This window comes from Phoxinus phoxinus (assembly GCF_949152265.1).
Source record: "Phoxinus phoxinus genome assembly, chromosome: 8".
Classification (NCBI taxonomy): Eukaryota; Metazoa; Chordata; class Actinopteri; order Cypriniformes; family Leuciscidae; genus Phoxinus; species Phoxinus phoxinus.
This window is the reverse complement of record NC_136883.1, coordinates 37,992,866-38,015,365: the sequence shown is the minus strand read 5'-3', so window position 1 is coordinate 38,015,365 and position 22,500 is coordinate 37,992,866. Positions and strand designations below refer to the sequence as shown.

Here is a 22,500-nt window from a genome sequence, read left to right as displayed (position 1 = left end):
TTGCTATTATAACGGCGGATCGCTATTATAACGGCGGATCGCTATTATAACGGCGGATCGCTATTATAACGGTGGATTGCTATTATAACGGAGGATTGCTATTATAACGGCGGATCGCTATTATAACGGCGGATTGCTATTATAACGGCGGATCGCTATTATAACGGCGGATTGCTATTATAACGGCGGATCGCTATTATAACGGCGGATTGCTATTATAACGGCGGATCGCTATTATAACGGCGGATCGCTATTATAACGGAGGATTGCTATTATAACGGCGGATTGCTATTATAACGGTGGATTGCTATTATAACGGCGGATTGCTATTATAACGGAGGATTGCTATTATAACGGCGGATCGCTATTATAACGGCGGATCGCTATTATAACGGCGGATTGCTATTATAACGGCGGATCGCTATTATAACGGCGGATCGCTATTATAACGGCGGATTGCTATTATAACGGTGGATTGCTATTATAACGGTGGATTGCTATTATAACGGCGGATTGCTATTATAACGGAGGATTGCTATTATAACGGCGGATCGCTATTATAACGGCGGATCGCTATTATAACGGCGGATTGCTATTATAACGGAGGATTGCTATTATAACGGCGGATCGCTATTATAACGGCGGATTGCTATTATAACGGCGGATCGCTATTATAACGGCGGATTGCTATTATAACGGCGGATCGCTATTATAACGGCGGATTGCTATTATAACGGCGGATCGCTATTATAACGGCGGATCGCTATTATAACGGAGGATTGCTATTATAACGGCGGATTGCTATTATAACGGAGGATTGCTATTATAACGGCGGATCGCTATTATAACGGCGGATCGCTATTATAACGGAGGATTGCTATTATAACGGCGGATTGCTATTATAACGGAGGATTGCTATTATAACGGCGGATCGCTATTATAACGGCGGATCGCTATTATAACGGAGGATTGCTATTATAACGGAGGATTGCTATTATAACGGCGGATCGCTATTATAACGGCGGATTGCTATTATAACGGCGGATCGCTATTATAACGGCGGATTGCTATTATAACGGCGGATCGCTATTATAACGGCGGATCGCTATTATAACGGCGGATCGCTATTATAACGGCGGATTGCTATTATAACGGCGGATCGCTATTATAACGGCGGATCGCTATTATAACGGCGGATTGCTATTATAACGGCGGATCGCTATTATAACGGCGGATCGCTATTATAACGGAGGATTGCTATTATAACGGTGGATTGCTATTATAACGGCGGATTGCTATTATAACGGCAGATTGCTATTATAACGGCGGATCGCTATTATAACGGCGGATTGCTATTATAACGGCGGATTGCTATTATAACGGCGGATCGCTATTATAACGGCGGATCGCTATTATAACGGAGGATTGCTATTATAACGGTGGATCGCTATTATAACGGCGGATTGCTATTATAACGGCGGATCGCTATTATAACGGCGGATCGCTATTATAACGGAGGATTGCTATTATAACGACGGATCGCTATTATAACGGTGGATCGCTATTATAACGGCGGATTGCTATTATAACGGAGGATTGCTATTATAACGGAGGATCGCTATTATAACGGTGGATCGCTATTATAACGGCGGATTGCTATTATAACGGCGGATTGCTATTATAACGGCGGATTGCTATTATAACGGCGGATCGCTATTATAACGGCGGATCGCTATTATAACGGCGGATTGCTATTATAACGGTGGATCGCTATTATAACGGCGGATTGCTATTATAACGGCGGATCGCTATTATAACGGCGGATCGCTATTATAACGGCGGATCGCTATTATAACGGCGGATCGCTATTATAACGGCGGATCGCTATTATAACGGCGGATCGCTATTATAACGGCGGATCGCTATTATAACGGCGGATCGCTATTATAACGGAGGATTGCTATTATAACGACGGATTGCTATTATAACGGCGGATTGCTATTATAACGGTGGATCGCTATTATAACGGCGGATTGCTATTATAACGGTGGATCGCTATTATAACGGCGGATTGCTATTATAACGGTGGATCGCTATTATAACGGCGGATTGCTATTATAACGGAGGATTGCTATTATAACGGCGGATTGCTATTATAACGGCGGATCGCTATTATAACGGCGGATCGCTATTATAACGGCGGATTGCTATTATAACGGTGGATCGCTATTATAACGGCGGATTGCTATTATAACGGAGGATTGCTATTATAACGGCGGATCGCTATTATAACGGCGGATTGCTATTATAACGGCGGATCGCTATTATAACGGCGGATCGCTATTATAACGGAGGATTGCTATTATAACGACGGATTGCTATTATAACGGCGGATTGCTATTATAACGGTGGATCGCTATTATAACGGCGGATTGCTATTATAACGGTGGATCGCTATTATAACGGCGGATTGCTATTATAACGACGGATTGCTATTATAACGGTGGATCGCTATTATAACGGCGGATTGCTATTATAACGGTGGATCGCTATTATAACGGCGGATTGCTATTATAACGGCGGATTGCTATTATAACGGCGGATTGCTATTATAACGGTGGATCGCTATTATAACGGCGGATTGCTATTATAACGGCGGATCGCTATTATAACGGCGGATCGCTATTATAACGGAGGATTGCTATTATAACGACGGATTGCTATTATAACGGCGGATCGCTATTATAACGGCGGATTGCTATTATAACGGCGGATCGCTATTATAACGGCGGATCGCTATTATAACGGCGGATTGCTATTATAACGGCGGATTGCTATTATAACGACGGATTGCTATTATAACGGCGGATTGCTATTATAACGGCGGATCGCTATTATAACGGCGGATTGCTATTATAACGACGGATTGCTATTATAACGGCGGATCGCTATTATAACGGCGGATCGCTATTATAACGGAGGATTGCTATTATAACGGCGGATTGCTATTATAACGGCGGATTGCTATTATAACGGCGGATTGCTATTATAACGGAGGATTGCTATTGGATCGCTATTATAACGGCGGATTGCTATTATAACGGCGGATTGCTATTATAACGGAGGATTGCTATTGGATCGCTATTATAACGGCGGATTGCTATTATAACGGCGGATTGCTATTATAACGGAGGATTGCTATTGGATTGCTATTATAACGGAGGATTGCTATTATAACGGCGGATCGCTATTATAACGGCGGATCGCTATTATAACGGCGGATCGCTATTATAACGGCGGATCGCTATTATAACGGTGGATTGCTATTATAACGGCGGATCGCTATTATAACGGCGGATCGCTATTATAACGGCGGATTGCTATTATAACGGCGGATCGCTATTATAACGGCGGATCGCTATTATAACGGTGGATTGCTATTATAACGGGGGATCGCTATTATAACGGGGGATCGCTATTATAACGGCGGATTGCTATTATAACGGCGGATCGCTATTATAACGGCGGATTGCTATTATAACGGCGGATTGCTATTATAACGGCGGATTGCTATTATAACGGCGGATTGCTATTATAACGGCGGATTGCTATTATAACGGGGGATCGCTATTATAACGGGGGATCGCTATTATAACGGCGGATTGCTATTATAACGGCGGATCGCTATTATAACGGCGGATTGCTATTATAACGGCGGATTGCTATTATAACGGCGGATTGCTATTATAACGGCGGATTGCTATTATAACGGCGGATTGCTATTATAACGGCGGATTGCTATTATAACGGCGGATCGCTATTATAACGGCGGATCGCTATTATAACGGCGGATCGCTATTATAACGGTGGATTGCTATTATAACGGGGGATCGCTATTATAACGGCGGATCGCTATTATAACGGCGGATTGCTATTATAACGGCGGATCGCTATTATAACGGCGGATCGCTATTATAACAGTGGATTGCTATTATAACGGGGGATCGCTATTATAACGGGGGATCGCTATTATAACGGCGGATTGCTATTATAACGGCGGATCGCTATTATAACGGCGGATTGCTATTATAACGGCGGATTGCTATTATAACGGCGGATTGCTATTATAACGGCGGATTGCTATTATAACGGCGGATCGCTATTATAACGGCGGATCGCTATTATAACGGCGGATCGCTATTATAACGGCGGATCGCTATTATAACGGCGGATCGCTATTATAACGGCGGATTGCTATTATAACGGCGGATTGCTATTATAACGGCGGATTGCTATTATAACGGCGGATCGCTATTATAACGGCGGATCGCTATTATAACGGCGGATCGCTATTATAACGGCGGATTGCTATTATAACGGCGGATCGCTATTATAACGGCGGATTGCTATTATAACGGTGGATTGCTATTATAACGGCGGATCGCTATTATAACGGAGGATTGCTATTATAACGGCGGATCGCTATTATAACGGAGGATTGCTATTATAACGGCGGATCGCTATTATAACGGCGGATCGCTATTATAACCGCGGATTGCTATTATAACGGCGGATCGCTATTATAACGGCGGATCGCTATTATAACGGCGGATCGCTATTATAACGGCGGATTGCTATTATAACGGCGGATCGCTATTATAACGGCGGATTGCTATTATAACGGCGGATCGCTATTATAACGGTGGATCGCTATTATAACGGCGGATCGCTATTATAACGGCGGATCGCTATTATAACGGCGGATCGCTATTATAACGGCGGATTGCTATTATAACGGCGGATTGCTATTATAACGGCGGATTGCTATTATAACGGCGGATCGCTATTATAACGGCGGATCGCTATTATAACGGTGGATCGCTATTATAACGGCGGATTGCTATTATAACGGCGGATCGCTATTATAACGGCGGATCGCTATTATAACGGAGGATTGCTATTATAACGGCGGATCGCTATTATAACGGCGGATCGCTATTATAACGGTGGATTGCTATTATAACGGCGGATTGCTATTATAACGGCGGATCGCTATTATAACGGCGGATTGCTATTATAACGGCGGATTGCTATTATAACGGCAGATTGCTATTATAACGGCGGATCGCTATTATAACGGTGGATCGCTAATATAACGGCGGATTTGCCGGCGCACGCCAGGAGCGGTTCACATCCGAGGAGACCGACGTTCTCGTCAGGGCCGTAAAACACAGAGAAGTGACTTTGGGGATGATGGGAGAAACCCACCCAAATTAGCTTCGGTTAAACAGGCGTATAACTTGGGTAAATGTGTAGCCTAATCTAGATTATTATTATTTTTTTATCTAGATAGATCTTTTTCACATCTTCACGGGCACAACAATGATTTCCCTCGTGTGTTAATATTTTTCCTTGTAATAATGTATGATTTGCAAAAATGAAAACTGCTGCGTCTGTTTATATTAAAGAATCAAAGTGGATGCGCGATAACACGCTACATAATGGCCAAGCACGCGCCCTTAAAATACCATATCACTAACGCGCGGCGCCGCTGTCTTTAGACTGTTTTTCTCCTGGTCAGTGGCGCAATTGCTTTCTAAAACTGGAAAATAGCACCAGGGCAGTTTTGCGCCGGAACACACTCCTCTTTCACTGAACCGCCCCCGCGAGCGCAAGTTCATTCCCTAATTTACCGACGTGCGTCTGTGGAGGGAAGAGTCGCTGTGCGCGGGTGCAGAATAGGAATGATACATGCGTCGGTGTTCAAAGTCAATTGCGCTGGGTGCAAGATAGGGCCCTCAGTCTCTCTCGCGCACTATTGTTCGCTTCGCTTTTGTCCAGTCTGGCAAAACATTCTAGTTTCTACATCTAGAAACTAAGCTGTGCGGTGCAGGGAACAACTCTGATTATTGGCTCGTTATGGAGCCAGCGCTAGATTGGCTTTGCAAAAAAAAAAAAAAACTTTCATATGGAGCGTTCTATGAACAGAATAACGCATTTCAAATATCGCACGATCACGCGAATTTGATCGTGGGAAGCCAAAATCGTAATCGTGATTAAAATTCGATTAATTGTGCAGCCCTAACTGGAGCACTACAGGAATATGTGTTTTCCTGCTCTTCAGTGTCTCTGGATGTTCCTCGCACATCCGACCTGGCGAAGATGAACCAGCGTCTGGTGGAGGCCAGCAGCCAGTTCAAGAGGAAGCAGGGCAAAGGCACGATCGACGTGTGGTGGCTGTTCGACGACGGAGGTGAGCAGAAGCCCTGCCGCCGCCTTCTGTCCTGCCAGCTCACAGTGTGACGGTGTGTGTGTGTGTGTGTGTGTGTGCAGGTCTCACGCTGCTCCTGCCTCACATTCTGACCACACGCAAGAAGTGGAAAGACTGCAAACTCAGGATCTTCATCGCCGGGCAGCCCGAGCGCATCCAGCAGGATAAAGACGAGTATGTCAGCTGGTGCCCGACCGATATATCGGCCGATATTTGGCTTTTTTAATTACCGCATCGCTGATAAGTTCCTCTGGCTAATGTGTCGACTTTTTGAAATTTTGAAATTGTGAGAGGACTTTTATTGTGAAAGCATTGATTCTTTGTCTTCATTAGTTCACTGTCTGAAGTCCAAGTTTTTTTTTATATTTTCATTTTCAAATAATTACTTATACTGCAATTTAGTAAATATTAGTGTTGACCGATATATCTGCCGATATTTGACATTTTAATATATCGGCATTAACCGATAAGTTTCTCTGTTCGGCCGATGTGTCATTTTCTTTAACAGTTTCTTTGACGTGAAAATTTAGTTTTTTTTGGATTACAGAATCAAGAACTTGCCATCTAAAATATAAGTTTGTTTATTTTTACAAATATTTTTTTTTCAAATACAATTTTTTTAAAATATATAATTCCTTTTCAGTTGATTTATTTCTAATTTAGTAAATATTTAATTTTTCAGCAATTATGCATCGGTTTTTACTATCTTTAAATTAGATACTGGCATCTGCCATCGGTATCGGTCACATGACACTGAAGCTATAGATCGACAGGAGCCACATGACTGAAGCTATAGATCGACAGGAGCCACATGACACTGAAGCTATAGATCGACAGGAGCCACATGACACTGAAGCTATAGATCGACAGGAGTCACATGACACTGAAGCTATAGATCGACAGGAGCCACATGACACTGAAGCTGTAGATCGACAGGAGTCACATGACACTGAAGCTATAGATCGACAGGAGCCACATGACACTGAAGCTATAGATCGACAGGAGTCACATGACACTGAAGCTATAGATCGACAGGAGTCACATGACACTGAAGCTATAGATCGACAGGAGTCACATGACACTGAAGCTATAGATCGACAGGAGTCACATGACACTGAAGCTATAGATCGACAGGAGTCACATGACACTGAAGCTATAGATCGACAGGAGCCACATGACACTGAAGCTATAGATCGACAGGAGTCACATGACACTGAAGCTATAGATCGACAGGAGCCACATGACACTGAAGCTGTAGATCGACAGGAGTCACATGACACTGAAGCTATAGATCGACAGGAGCCACATGACACTGAAGCTATAGATCGACAGGAGTCACATGACACTGAAGCTATAGAACGACAGGAGTCACATGACACTGAAGCTGTAGATCGACAGGAGTCACATGACACTGAAGCTATAGATCGACAGGAGTCACATGACACTGAAGCTATAGAACGACAGGAGTCACATGACAATAAAGCTGTAGATCGACAGGAGTCACATGACACTGAAGCTATAGATCGACAGGAGCCACATGACACTGAAGCTATAGATAGACAGGAGTCACATGACACTGAAGCTATAGATCGACAGGAGTCACATGACACTGAAGCTATAGATCGACAGGAGCCACATGACACTGAAGCTATAGATCGACAGGAGTCACATGACACTGAAGCTATAGATCGACAGGAGCCACATGACACTGAAGCTGTAGATCGACAGGAGTCACATGACACTGAAGCTATAGATCGACAGGAGCCACATGACACTGAAGCTATAGATCGACAGGAGTCACATGACACTGAAGCTATAGAACGACAGGAGTCACATGACACTGAAGCTGTAGATCGACAGGAGTCACATGACACTGAAGCTATAGATCGACAGGAGTCACATGACACTGAAGCTATAGAACGACAGGAGTCACATGACAATAAAGCTGTAGATCGACAGGAGTCACATGACACTGAAGCTATAGATCGACAGGAGCCACATGACACTGAAGCTATAGATCGACAGGAGCCACATGACACTGAAGCTATAGATCAACAGGAGCCACATGACATTGAAGCTATAGAACGACAGGAGTCACATGACACTGAAGCTATAGAACGACAGGAGTCACATGACACTGAAGCTGTAGATCGACAGGAGTCACATGACACTGAAGCTATAGATCGACAGGAGCCACATGACACTGAAGCTATAGAACGACAGGAGTCACATGACACTGAAGCTGTAGATCGACAGGAGTCACATGACACTGAAGCTATAGAACGACAGGAGTCACATGACACTGAAGCTGTAGATCGACAGGAGTCACATGACACTGAAGCTATAGATCGACAGGAGTCACATGACACTGAAGCTATAGAACGACAGGAGTCACATGACACTGAAGCTGTAGATCGACAGGAGTCACATGACACTGAAGCTATAGAACGACAGGAGTCACATGACACTGAAGCTATAGAACGACAGGAGTCACATGACACTGAAGCTGTAGATCGACAGGAGTCACATGACACTGAAGCTATAGATCGACAGGAGCCACATGACACTGAAGCTATAGATCGACAGGAGCCACATGACACTGAAGCTATAGATCAACAGGAGCCACATGACATTGAAGCTATAGAACGACAGGAGTCACATGACACTGAAGCTATAGATCGACAGGAGTCACATGACACTGAAGCTATAGATCGACAGGAGCCACATGACACTGAAGCTATAGATCGACAGGAGTCACATGACACTGAAGCTATAGAACGACAGGAGTCACATGACACTGAAGCTATAGATCGACAGGAGTCACATGACACTGAAGCTATAGAACGACAGGAGTCACATGACACTGAAGCTATAGATCAACAGGAGTCACATGACACTGAAGCTATAGATCGACAGGAGTCACATGACACTGACGCTATAGAATGACAGGAGTCACATGACACTGAAGCTGTAGATAGACAGGAGTCACATGACACTGAAGCTATAGAACGACAGGAGTCACATGACACTGAAGCTGTAGATAGACAGGAGTCACATGACACTGAAGCTATAGATCGACAGGAGTCACATGACACTGAAGCTATAGAACGACAGGAGTCACATGACACTGAAGCTATAGAACGACAGGAGTCACATGACACTGAAGCTATAGAACGACAGGAGTCACATGACACTGAAGCTGTAGATAGACAGGAGTCACATGACACTGAAGCTATAGATCGACAGGAGTCACATGACACTGAAGCTATAGAACGACAGGAGCCACATGACACTGAAGCTATAGATCGACAGGAGTCACATGACACTGAAGCTATAGATTGACAGACAGATGCTACTAACCCGTGTGTGTTCACTGTAACCGTGTGTGTGTGTGTTCACTTCACTGTAACCCGTGTGTGTGTGTTCACTTTACTGTAACTGTCCTCCAGAATGCAGCTGCTCATGAAGAAGTTCAGGATCAAATGCGACGACATCCAAGTTATCTCAGACCTGAACGTCAGGCCCAGCGCAGAGAGGTACGCATGCAAAACTCACTCAATAACTCACAATCCTCGTTTGATGTGCGTTCACTCACCGCTGGTGTGTGTGCAGCTGGAAACTGTTCCAGGACATGATCGAGCCGTTCCGTCTGCACGAGGGCTCGAAGGACACGACACAGGCCGAGGCTCTGAGGAGAGAACATCCCTGGAAGATCACCGACGTCGAGCTCGACACCTTCGAGGAGAAGGTACACACACACACACACACACACACACACACACACACACACACACACACACACACACACACACACACTCACACACACACACACACTCACACTCACACTCACACTCACACACTCACACTCACACACACACACGCACACACACTCACACACACACACACACACACACATGCACACACACACACACACACTCACACACACACACACACACACACTCACACACACGCACACACTCACACACACACATGCACACACACACACACACACATGCGCACACACACACACACACACTCACACTCTCACACACGCTCGCACACACACACACTCACACTCACACACACACACGCACACACTCACACACACACACACACACGCACACACACACACGCACACACTCACACACACACATGCACACACACACACTCACACTCACACGCACACACGCACACACTCACACACACACACACTCACACACACACGCACACACACACACGCGCACACACACACACACACACACTCACAGACACACACACACACACACACACACACACACACTCACACACACTCAGTCTCACACACACACACTCACACTCTCACACACGCTCGCACACACACACACACACACACACACACACACAAATTATCTGCCAATGGAGTCAGAAATATAAACCTAATTCAAAGGGAAACAAGATTATATTTCTGACTAAAAATGTTGACAATTTTTAAGTAAAGACGTGATATCTTCAGTTATGCTGCTTCTCCAGTAAATCTTGATTTAAGAATGTTTTTATATGTGTGCTGGAAAACGAGACAGAATCTCTGAGGAAGAACATCATATTACACACTTTACTCTGGCACAAAAAGAAAAGTTTCAGACAGTTCGTTTCACTGAAGAGAAAAAAGAATGCAACATTAGTTTAAAAGTGTACCGGTAAATCGAAACATCCCAAATTACTAAAACCAAATGAACAAACAGATGAATGCATGATTCTGCCACGGACCCCTAAATTAATAAGTATTCCATCAATTATAAATATTATAATTATTTGGTTTATTAATTATTTGCGTATTTTAAAAGAAACAGCGCCCCCTTGAGGTCACCAGGTTTTACACATCTCCCAGGTGACAAAGATGTACTGTTAAATATATTAAACATGCATTATAGTGTATTAGTATTGTACTAAAAACACCTCAAGTACATTTTTAATACATATAACAGCGTGTTCTCTTCCACGTGTTGAACAATCGTGTGTGTCTGCAGACGATCCGGCAGGTGCGCCTGAACGAGCTTCTTCAGGAGAGTTCCAGAGCTGCGAAACTCGTGGTGGTGTAAGTCACATCCTCATCAGTGTGTGTGTGTGTGTCGGTACGCTGATCCTGTGAGTAACACAGTGTGTGTGTGTGTGTGTTTCAGGAGCATGCCCATCGCCCGTAAAGGCTCAGTTTCAGATTACCTGTACATGGCCTGGCTGGACGCGCTCACCAAGAATCTCCCGCCGACTCTCCTGATCCGTGGAAACCACCAGAGTGTGCTGACCTACTACTCTTGAACACACACACACACACACACACACACACACACACAGCATACTACCCAACTACTCGTGCTATTTCTGCAGTATGCATACGTGCAGGGCCGTCGCTGGTGGGGTGAAAGGTGGTGATAATTATAGGGGCCCCCGCTGCCCAGGGGGCCCCACAAAATCCAGCAGTTATACTAGGGACACTATATAAATGATTATAATATTTATTAGTTGTATGCCTGAGATTTAAAATGAAAACCACAAAAAAACATGCAATATTATTAGTTATTAATAAATACCCCGCCCCAGCTCGTGAAGAGAACCAATCAGAGTTGAGGCGGCATTGCCTGAAGACGTTAATCTGGTGGAACTGACTCACTGGAAAAATGTCGGGAAAAAGAAAATACAAATCTGGTTATCAGAAACGCCACGAAAAGAAGGAGAGGGAGGCCAGGAGAGTTGTTGGATCCCAGTCAATTAAAACCTTCTTTAACGCAGGTTAGTGTATTGTATTGTTATTTCGCTGAGAATCAGAAAACTACCGTCTTCTTTCACTTTTCATTAACGGGCGCGAGCGGCACAACAACCGACTGAATGATTACGCGATTAAAATCCCTGTCCTTTTCACTATTGTAAATAACTTGACACGAGACACCACGCATTGCATTATGCATAATATGACCTGCTGGCTGGTGATGTGTTTATTACATCAAGAAACACGAATACAACTGCACTTGAATGAATAAATATATGAGCTTTATTTAAATATTATTTTACCAGTTCCATATTATCTCTATTAAAATACATAATAAGATAAATCTTTTTTAAAACTTTGACTACATTCTTAAGACTTTTACTTACGTGGTTTGACCATACGGCAACATACGACGAAAAGGGAACCCCATAACGTCAATATGAGACGGAGACATAAGCGCACCAGCAGCGCCCCCTAACGGTACCCTAACCCATACCTAAACCTAACCATAACCTGAACCGTCTCATATTGACGTTATAGGGGTAGCCTACCCTTTTCGTCGTATGTTGCCGTATGGTCAAACCACGTCAGTATGTGACGTTTTGAGATGAGACTGTGTTACAACCCATAAAAACATTATTTTACCGTTCCTTTTTTAAAAATTGGTTTTCTTATTATTTAATTTTTATTTATTTATAGGCCTAACCTTTGATGACTTTACACCTCACTTCACTCCACTTCAAGCTTTTTTGTTAATTTTTATTAGTTGTAATTTTATAGAATTTTAAGATACTCAAACTGCCAAAAAATGCCTTTCTTACTTAGTATTTTTGTCTTGTTTCCAGTCCAAATATCTCAAAATTCTTAAATCAAGATGCATTTACTAGATAAGTGAAATGCAATAAAATATTAAGTCTTGTTTTCTGTTGAAATAAATAAAATTTAAGTGAGTTTTTGCTTAAAACATGTCAAATAATCTGCCAATGGGGTAAGATAAATAATGTTAAAACAAGATAATTTTTCTTACCCCATTGGCAGGTTATTTGTCTTGTTTTAGGCAAAAACATCTTATTCTATTATTTATATCTAAAAATACTGAATAAGAAAAGCATTTTTTTGCAGTGTTGTCAGGAATAACTTTATAATTTATATGTAATATTTAGAATAATAATAACATAATAATTTATATAAAGAAATTTTCTATTTAGGCCTATTTTCTTTTTATATTTAATGTTATATTTGTTTATTTTGCTTTTGCTGATGTTCATTAAAATCTTGATTTACATTTATTTGTTATCTGCTTTGTTATTTTGTAAGAAAACCCTAGTTACATGTGGGCCTCCATGCATATTGTACAGTACGCCAACAATATATGAGTATGTATGCAGAAAATATATTGGTGGAGGGTGGTGGGGGGCCCACATCAATATTTTTTCAGGGGGCCCCGGATCCTCTAGCTACGGCCCTGCATACGTGTATCATTTATTTTGACGTATATTTCACCAGACATTTTATATATAAGTCACATTAAAAATGCTAAATAAAAAGTATTTAGCATGTGATATAAACAGCACACTTCTGATTTAAACATTGTTGCATATTATTTAAAATATCTAAGCTCTATCCTGCCCCCTACTGGACATGCGTGGTTAACAGAATAAAAGCACTTTAGTGACAAATTATTCAGAATGATCAATGAAAGTATCATGTTTTTGTAAATATACTGACAGCCCCATTATGATATTATCTTGTTAATCCTATTTATATGGTACTGGGAAAAATTTGTGTGAAATTATTTCATGTTATATATTCAAATTCAATGACATAAATGTTTTCTCACAGTAAATAAAGTTTTGGAAAATCCATTTTAATGTCTCAATAGTAAAAGTGATATGTTTCCCTCTTAAGTTACTGTTTGTGTGATATGCCTGATTAAATTATTTATTATGACTTCATAGTTGATGAAAAGTCGAAATTCATAAGTTCGAAATTCAAATGTTATTTGACAAATTTATATTTTTTATGTCATTATGAATTACCAAAGCATGTTTTTGTGGCGGAAACGTGATAAGTTTCCCCTTAAGTTACTGTACTATTTGTGTGATATGCCTGATTGAATAATTTATTATGACTGCAGTCATAATTATGAGATAAAAAGTCGAAATTGTGACTTAAAAAGTCGAAATTTTGACAAACTCATAAGTTCGATGTTTTAATCTCATAATTATGACTTAGTGTAATAATCAAGCGACAAATTTCGACTTTTTATGTCATTATGAATTACAAAAGCATGTTTTTGTGGCGAAAACGGGGTTCCATAAAGTTCAGATCAGGGTTATTATCAGAACTAATAAATTTCACCTGAGTCTTTAACGCTGACAGGACGCCGTCGTGTCGAGTTTCTCCCTCAGAATAAACAGCTTCACATTCACGTGATTCCGCGTCACTCCGAATCAACTGAACCGCGTTCGAGAGTCGCGATGGAAGGTGAGTCCGGTTCAAACGACCGTTACAGCCTTCAAGAACTACACAGACAACATGATGGGGAAAAACTACAAATCCCAGAATGCCACAAACACAAATGGCGTTTGAAGATGATGGTTCGGAGTGTGTCTGTCGCTGCTGTTCGCGGTTTATATGGGGTTGTGTTCAGAGGTCAGCAGCTTTATAGAAACTAAAGCGAAATATAGACCGTTAATATCTGACTGCAGCCGTTGGACTTCATTTTAGCAGTGGCTATCATTAAATCAGTTAACTCTCTAATTTATTATTGAATAAAGATGTGATTCGACTGCTGAAATGTGATATAGGTACATTGACAAAGGGAATGAAAATCTAATAAATACATTTCGTTATATAATTTAATAACGACAACTGATTTAAAAATAACACATTCATTCTGCTGTGACGACGTTATGACGCCTTAGCAGTACCCACTCAGATCGTTTCCCGCGGTGGGCTCGTTCAAAAAGAAATGCGCGCGAGATTCTGGCGCTCTCAGAACCACAACATACACTCACTTTTGCCGCGAGGTTGGATCTGCACGCGCTCGTCAGTAAAATGCCCTGCTCTGAAGTTACAGAAGCGGTGTCGCCGCAGAAGAGAAGCAAGAGTGATGCAGTGAACGGACACGAAGAACTAAAGGTGCTCAAATTCGCCAAACTGACAGAAAACGCCACGACACCGAGCCGAGGATCGAACCGAGCCGCAGGATTCGACCTGTACAGGTGATTCTCAGCGCCGTGCACGCGCTTACATTCATGCACTGCAGCTGTTTTATCAGAACAATGTGGATTGACATCTTTAAACCTGCAGAAAGCACTTGGATTTCCAGTGGTTACTGGTGGTTTAATGCACGTGGTGGTGGCGATGATGTGTGTGTGTGTGTGTGTGTGTGTGTGTGTGTTTCAGTGCATATGACTACAGCATCGGGCCGATGGACAAAGCTCTGGTCAAGACTGATATCCAGATCGCGGTTCCGCGCGGGTATTACGGAAGAGTAGGTGAGCGAGTCACGTGTCAGGACACACTATATAGAGTCCATGCATTTCCACCACACAAGAAAACAATCATACTTCGGTAAATCTTAATAATGACACACAAGTCATAATTATGACATGCTAAATCATAATGAGGGGAAAAAGGTCGAAATTATTAAATAAAACTAATAACTATGACATGCCAAATCAAAATTATGTACAATTCTGAGATTTAAAAAGTCGGAATTGTGGTGTATAGTCATAATTATTAGGGAAAAAGTTGAAATTATCACAATCTTGATTTAGTTGGTCACAATTTCAACATCTAATTTTGACTTTTCCCTCATAATTGTACATTAAGTCATAATTTTGATTTAGTATGAGTTAATTTACAATTACGACATTATAAAACAAAATTATGACAAATTTAATTTTAATTTCACAATTATGTAATTCGAGACTTTGCAAATTGACTTTGACTCTTAATTTAAACTTTTTCCTCATATTTATGACATGCCAAACTTTTTATCTCATGATTTCTAATAAGTCATAATTATGACAATTGTGAGATTAAAGTCAAAATTGTGGTGTATCGTCATAATTATTAGGGGGGAAAGTTGAAATTAACACAATAATTATACATTATATTGATTTAGTAGGTCAAGTTTTTGCAAATTTTAACTTATGACTTTCTCAATTTCAACTTTTTCCTCATAACTATGACATGCAAAACTTTTTATCTCATAATTTCTAATAAATCATAATTATGTGATAAAGTCGAAATTGATGTATGTCATAATCATGAGTTAAAAACATTAAAATTAAACTTTTTATCGTAATTGTGGCTATTTCTTCTCTTTTAAAAAAAAATCAAAACCATCCAAGCAGACTGTAAGCCCCGCCCACATGTGTGCGTGCGCGCTCTGACTGTCCCGCTGTGTTTGTGTTGCAGCTCCTCGCTCGGGTCTCGCGGTGAAGCACTTCATCGATGTGGGCGGTACGTCTCGCTCGCGGCCGTCACTGATGACATCAGAATGAGTATCATGAGTGGTCTGACGTGTGTAATGTGTCCACAGCCGGCGTGGTGGACGAGGACTACAGGGGGAATCTGGGAGTCGTGATGTTCAACTTCAGCAAAGAGACGTTCGAAGGTGAGAGAACCGTGCAGGAATAATGGAAACATCCTCTATAGTGATTAAAATCATCTATAGTTATTAATATCCTGCATGTGTCCCGCAGTGAAGAAGGGCGAGCGCGTCGCTCAGCTGATCTGCGAGAGGATCTGTTACCCGGAGCTGCAGGAGTTACAGGTGAACCTCATAACCCGCCTCTGATCCCGCATCTGCACACACACACACACACACACTGACCTCATGTTCTCCTCTTGCAGACGCTGGATGAGACCGTGAGAGGAGCAAGCGGCTTCGGCTCCACCGGCACCAACTGAAACTCAACAATCAAAATACTTCTTGAAATGTTTTAACTGGGAACACTTTACAATAAGTAACCATGAGCGTTACACTTCTTGCCGTATTGTTCGTTAGTTCACAGTGCGTTTACAGATGCGTTTACTTTTGATCTTAGTGAAGTACCAGTACATGATTATCATTAATATTAATAAATGCTGTAGAAGGACTGATCAGGTTAATTAATGAAACCTTATTGTAAAGTGTTCCCATTGGATTACTTCACTGGACCTTCTGAGTGTTTTAATGACATTTATATGTTCACTTTCTCTCGTCTGTTACCCAGAATTATTTCTACATTACTGTATTCATTAAAATAAACTAATTTGCTGTTCACTGGAACATTTGTGAATGTTTTACTGGCGTTTCTACAGGAGTGGCTTTATTTTACATTGATTTAGTGTTACTCATGATGATTATGTTTGGTAATATTTGCAGTAAGGCTTCATTTGTTAAACTTAATTAGTGAACATGAACCGTACATTAGTAGTTAACAGCACTGTGAACACCAACACTGGCTCATTGGTAGTTCATGGATTGACTAATGACCTTATTATAAAGTGTTTCTGATATTTTAATATCTACTATTTGCATTTTGCACATAATCTTGAACACACGACAGGTTTTAGTCTTAAACATTAATAGTGGATGTCATGATGGCAGTTTATAAAAAAAAATCAAACATTTTGTGTGATTTTTGTTGAGATAAGCAAGATAAACTAATCATGTAAACAATATTGTAATACTGTAGTTCTGATATACACCGTTGTGCTGAAAGAACATATTAAAGTACATTAATTATACCCCAAAATACATAAACCCTATAAAACCTTCTATTTAATACACAGATTTCTAATCTAAATTATCAAAACTTTCCTGTCGCACTCAATCTCCTAAAAAATTGTTTAGTCTGTTTATCAAGTAAACATAACTTTGATATTATTGGTAATATTTCAACTTATTAACCGGTTTATTTGATTATCCAGACATAATTTATTAGACAATATCAAATATGATCATCAGGCTTTTGGTAGGTTTAATTATTTATTGCATTGCTTTATACAGTTCATAAAACTATGCATTTAAATATCATCTTACGAAGACATAATTGGCATATATTGATATTTATATGCATATTAGGCGAGTATCTGCTGTATTGTTATAAAATCTCATTCTCTTTTTCATCACTTTTTGTCCATATAAATATTAGCATATACACTAAATTGCATATTTTTTGCTGATTTTTCCTTCATATTCTCAATATATGAGCCATATAAAAGCCTGATGCATCAAATATGATACTCACACACATATGCAACTTATATAGTCTAAAATAATTCGATTTATCTGACTATTATTTCATATGTCAGGCTTTACTGGGTAAATGCCACAGTATTACCAATACAACTGGTTTACAATAGTGGTCATGTGACTCTTGAATGTGAGGAGGAACCGCCAGAGCGAGTTCTGAAATCAAGGCAAGCGGTCGAGTCGACCCAAACAACCAAAAATATGTTTTTATTGTGAATGTACAACTAAACCCCTCACGAGTGTGAAGACGTGGTTCTCCAGGCCGAGGCCGACGGCGTGTGTGTGGAAGTGTGTGTGGCCGCGAGACCTCAGTGCATCGAGTCACAGAAACACAGTTTACAAGTAGTTGGTCATTATAGAAGCACCATTACAAACCCCTCCGTTCCAGGGGTCCTCTAGTTTACATCGCGAGTAACAAAGTGACACGGTTACAGTATACACACACTTAAATTACATGTAGTATAGTTGCAGGAGAACAGAAGCGTCGGTCAGCCGCTTTACACGATTACTACAGTGCATGATCAATGCGCTCACTGCCAAACATGAGGCTCTTCCTTTCGTTTTCCAGCACACACACACACACACATAAACGTTCCTGAATCAAGACACATTTACTGGAGAAGCAACATGGCTGAAGATATTACGTCTGGGTTACTGAAAACTGTTTAAAAATTATGCGCGTTTGTGCTTAAAACTAACAAATATATCTTAAAAGTGGTGAAAATCCAGCTTTTAATGTAGTTTATGTGTCTGTGGTGTTATTAATACGCTTTAATCATGTGTAAGTTCATAAGTGGACAGCATTGCTGAGTATTTTCTGCTTAAAACTGCAGTGAACCAAAGACAGTCTCAAAAACACGGTTTGAAATCGCTGGTGTTTCTGACGTCACACACTACCTTGACCAATCAGATCAACGTGTGATCGTCAACCAGTGGATCTCTGAGTGATGGAGTGGAGGCGGGGCTCATTTGCATATTCATAGAACTACGCATACTAAATGAGGCAAGGGTGTCGAGTTACATTCAAGATATTTTAAGGCATGAAGACATTTTTTTTCCTCAAGGAAAAACGTTTAAATATGTAATTTTGGGGATAAATGATTGACTGCAGGGGTCTTTAAGTCATTTAGCTTCTCAAGTAAATGTATTGTTATTTAAAAAGGAACCATTATGCTCTTTTACAGTCGGGATGTTGTGTTCAGGCTCTACAGAACAGGTTTTCCTGCTTGAATGTTGATTATTTTCCTCATATTCTCCATTGTTGCGGCTCCTCTCAACCAAGCCCCGCTCCTTTATTCTGCGTATGAATTATTATAATGAGGAATATTGTGACGTGTCGTTCCCGGGAGAAACTCGAGACTACAGTGGAGGCGTTTCAGGAGTTCAGAAACACTGACACTGATATAGAGAAGAACTCATGATCACACAGCAACACTACACACTGAACACACAATAGGACCTCTTTAAGTTTGTCTTTTTCTGATTGTCATTGGCAGTTATCTTTTGTTGTTTTAAGCAACCATTTCAGAAACCAAGACTATCTCAAGTCATTTTGCTTTTCAAGTGTCTTGATTTAAGAACGTTTATATATCTGTACTAGAAAACAAGCCAAAAACACTGTTTAAAGGGACAGTTCACCCAAAAATGAAAATTAGCCCATGATTTACTCACTCTCAACTCCTCCTAGTGTATATGACTTTATTCTTTCAGACGAACACAATCTGAGTTATATAAAGAAATTCTTTCTAGTTATTTTAGTCAATAAAGTTTTAAATATGGATATTTTTCTAACGCATCGCTTCACTTCAGAAGTCCTTTATTAACCCACCAGAGCCTGTGGAGCACTTTATGATGGACAGATGCACTTTTATGATGGACAGATGCACTTTTATGATGGACAGATGCACTTTTATGATGGACAGATGCACTTTTATGATGGATAGATGCACTTTTATGATGGACAGATGCACTTTTATGATGGACAGATGCACTTTTATGATGGACAGATGCACTTTTATGATGGATAGATGCACTTTTATGATGGACAGATGCACTTTTATGATGGACAGATGCACTTTTATGATGGACAGATGCACTTTTATGATGGACAGATGCACTTTTATGATGGACAGATGCACTTTTATGATGGATAGATGCACTTTTATGATGGACAGATGCACTTTTATGATGGACGGATGCACTTTTATGATGGATGGATGCACTTTTATGATGGATGGATGCACTTTTATGATGGATGGATGCACTTTTATGATGGACAGATGCACTTTTATGATGGATAGATGCACTTTTATGATGGACAGATGCACTTTTATGATGGATAGATGCACTTTTATGATGGACAGATGCACTTTTATGAACTTCAAAAAATATACTGCCATTATAAAGCTTCGAAGAGCAGGACATTTCTTTATATAACTCAGATTGTGTTCGTCTGAAAGAATAAAGTCATATACACTAGGATGGCTTCAGGGTGAGTAAATCATGGGCTAACTTTCTTTTTTGGGTGAACTGTCCCTTTAAGAGCGTTTTGTGCAGTGCAGCAGCAGTAAGATGCGATAGATTGAGCGGCGAGAGAAAGAGAGAGAGAGAGAGCGGGCGAGCGAGGCTCTTCGGCTCGCGTCCGTTTCTCCACAGCGTCTATATTGGGATGCGAGCGTATGATGGAGAATAGGGCTGCACGATTAATCGCAATTTCCATGTAATCACACTTAAACCGATGATATGTTCTGCGCAGCTTGTCAGTGATGATCGGCTCAGTAAACGCGGCTCACTCGGAAAGCTCTGAGTTTGAGTCGCTTATAACGTGCGTTTGAGAAAGACAGTTGAGCTCATCCTTCTGTGTGTGTGTGTGTGTGAGAGAGAGAGAGACAGTTGAGCTCCTCCTTCTGTGAGATGATGTGCTTCTTACACAGAATAAGGCAGTCGTGTGTTTATTAGTCATGTTTAATCAAAGCGCTTCAATCTACTGTTTATTCAGCGAGTGTGATGCTCATTGGGATTTTATGGAATGATGTGTGTTATCGTACTTCTGCGGGGCATATTTGGCGTGTGTGTGTGTGTGACGCCCTCTGGTGTTCAGATGGAGCAGCGTTTACTACCGATCAGTCGGTTTCATTGCGATTAATCGCGCAGCGCTAGTGGAGAGGAAGGTGCTGGTCTTTGGCCGTAGCTTTGGCGGCAGTCTGTGTGTTTGCTGGATCAGTGCAGCACGATCTGAACTCGCATGAGCAGAGCGTGTCCCAGCTGCGCGCTGAGGTAGTCCGAGTCCCCCGGCTCGAGTCCTCCGGCCCGGCCCACGCTGCGGATCTGCAGGGAATACACACCCGGCTGGAGAGGCTTCTTCTTGGACGTGTGCAGGTAGCTGACGCCGTGCTTCTGGTTCATCAGGAACAGGCCGTCGTCGTTGCCGTACTCGATGGCGTAGCGCACGTGATCGGTGAGCGTCGACAGCGCCGGGACGAACTCGATGATGTGGTCTTTGCTCTTCAGCGTGCTGATGTTCAGATGGAGCTGGAGTGTGTCGTCCACGTCCACACTGGCCGAGTCCAGAGCGTTCTGGAGGAACACACACACACACACACACACACATTCAGACACGAGATAAATGAACAGAAACTGGGAGTGTTGATATATTTAGCCCTCATACTGTATTCCAGTCAGAGGATTTCCCCCTGAAAATGCTTGTAGATGATAGCAGCGCATTGAACTAAAACGGATTGACTTTGCTCACACAGGGTGTAACAACTTCCTAAAAAAAAGTTATGATAATTTCTGCACTTTTTTGGGTGGTTTTATCCACCATGTTACTACACTTGTGGTGTTCCCGGGTCAAACATAATTATGTCATCCTGTGCCGCCCACCACTGAGTTCTCACTGAGATGATCATGTCTTGTGTGTTGACTGGCATCGGTCACATGATGGATGACACCTGATGAGCTAATCAGTGAGGGTTACCTGAAGCTCCTCGGTTGCGTTGGCATCCCTGCGTTTGCGGCCCTTCTTTGGATATCCGTTGATCTTACACTCGTAACAGGCCTCGGGAGAGAGCGAGTTCTCGTCGGCATCGGATGAGGGAGCCGGAGGAGACAGACCCGCTCCAGAGAGACAGTGGCTGAAACACACACACATATTTCATATTTTATTCAGATCAATTAGAGCTGCTTTATAGCAGAATTTGAGCTTGTCTCATTTTATTTAATTTATTTAAT

At 41.5% G+C, this 22,500-nt stretch overlaps 3 protein-coding genes across 8 annotated transcripts in view; 2 read left to right on the top strand and 1 right to left on the bottom strand.

The window, feature by feature from the left end:
* Positions 1–11,566, top strand: part of slc12a1 (solute carrier family 12 member 1) — a gene marked incomplete at its 3' end in the record, with an annotated part of 33,069 nt that extends 21,503 nt beyond the window's left edge. Inside the window, exons 21-26 of the mRNA XM_079620196.1 lie at positions 6,125–6,253; positions 6,334–6,445; positions 9,721–9,807; positions 9,884–10,019; positions 11,278–11,345; positions 11,431–11,566. Coding sequence (XP_079476322.1) covers positions 6,125–6,253; positions 6,334–6,445; positions 9,721–9,807; positions 9,884–10,019; positions 11,278–11,345; positions 11,431–11,566 — 668 coding nt within the window. The remainder of the gene's footprint in view (positions 1–6,124; positions 6,254–6,333; positions 6,446–9,720; positions 9,808–9,883; positions 10,020–11,277; positions 11,346–11,430) is intronic.
* Positions 11,567–14,330: 2,764 nt separating this feature from the next.
* On the top strand, positions 14,331–17,301 carry dut (deoxyuridine triphosphatase). Of its 5 annotated transcripts, none has more exons than XM_079620203.1 (8): positions 14,371–14,501; positions 15,091–15,241; positions 15,426–15,517; positions 16,446–16,490; positions 16,570–16,644; positions 16,733–16,803; positions 16,884–16,969; positions 17,164–17,301. In XM_079620203.1, the coding sequence occupies exons 1-7, from the start codon at positions 14,495–14,497 to the stop codon at positions 16,938–16,940; spliced, it is 498 nt and encodes a 165-aa protein (XP_079476329.1). In that variant the 5' UTR covers positions 14,371–14,494; the 3' UTR covers positions 16,941–16,969; positions 17,164–17,301. The 5 variants fall into 5 exon arrangements, with proteins under 5 accessions (XP_079476328.1, XP_079476329.1, XP_079476325.1 ...); XM_079620200.1 differs by lacking the exon at positions 14,371–14,501 and adding an exon at positions 14,514–14,669; XM_079620202.1 differs by having other exon boundaries at positions 14,331–14,501; positions 16,884–17,301.
* A 3,812-nt stretch (positions 17,302–21,113) lies between these two features.
* The window catches only part of fbn1 (fibrillin 1), an 80,969-nt gene continuing 79,582 nt past the window's right edge, over positions 21,114–22,500 (bottom strand). For both annotated transcript variants that reach the window (XM_079620190.1, XM_079620189.1), the window contains 2 exons: positions 22,247–22,403; positions 21,114–21,846 (listed from right to left, as the gene is read on the bottom strand). In XM_079620190.1, coding sequence (XP_079476316.1) covers positions 21,490–21,846; positions 22,247–22,403 — 514 coding nt within the window. In that variant the 3' untranslated portion in view covers positions 21,114–21,489. The remainder of the gene's footprint in view (positions 21,847–22,246; positions 22,404–22,500) is intronic.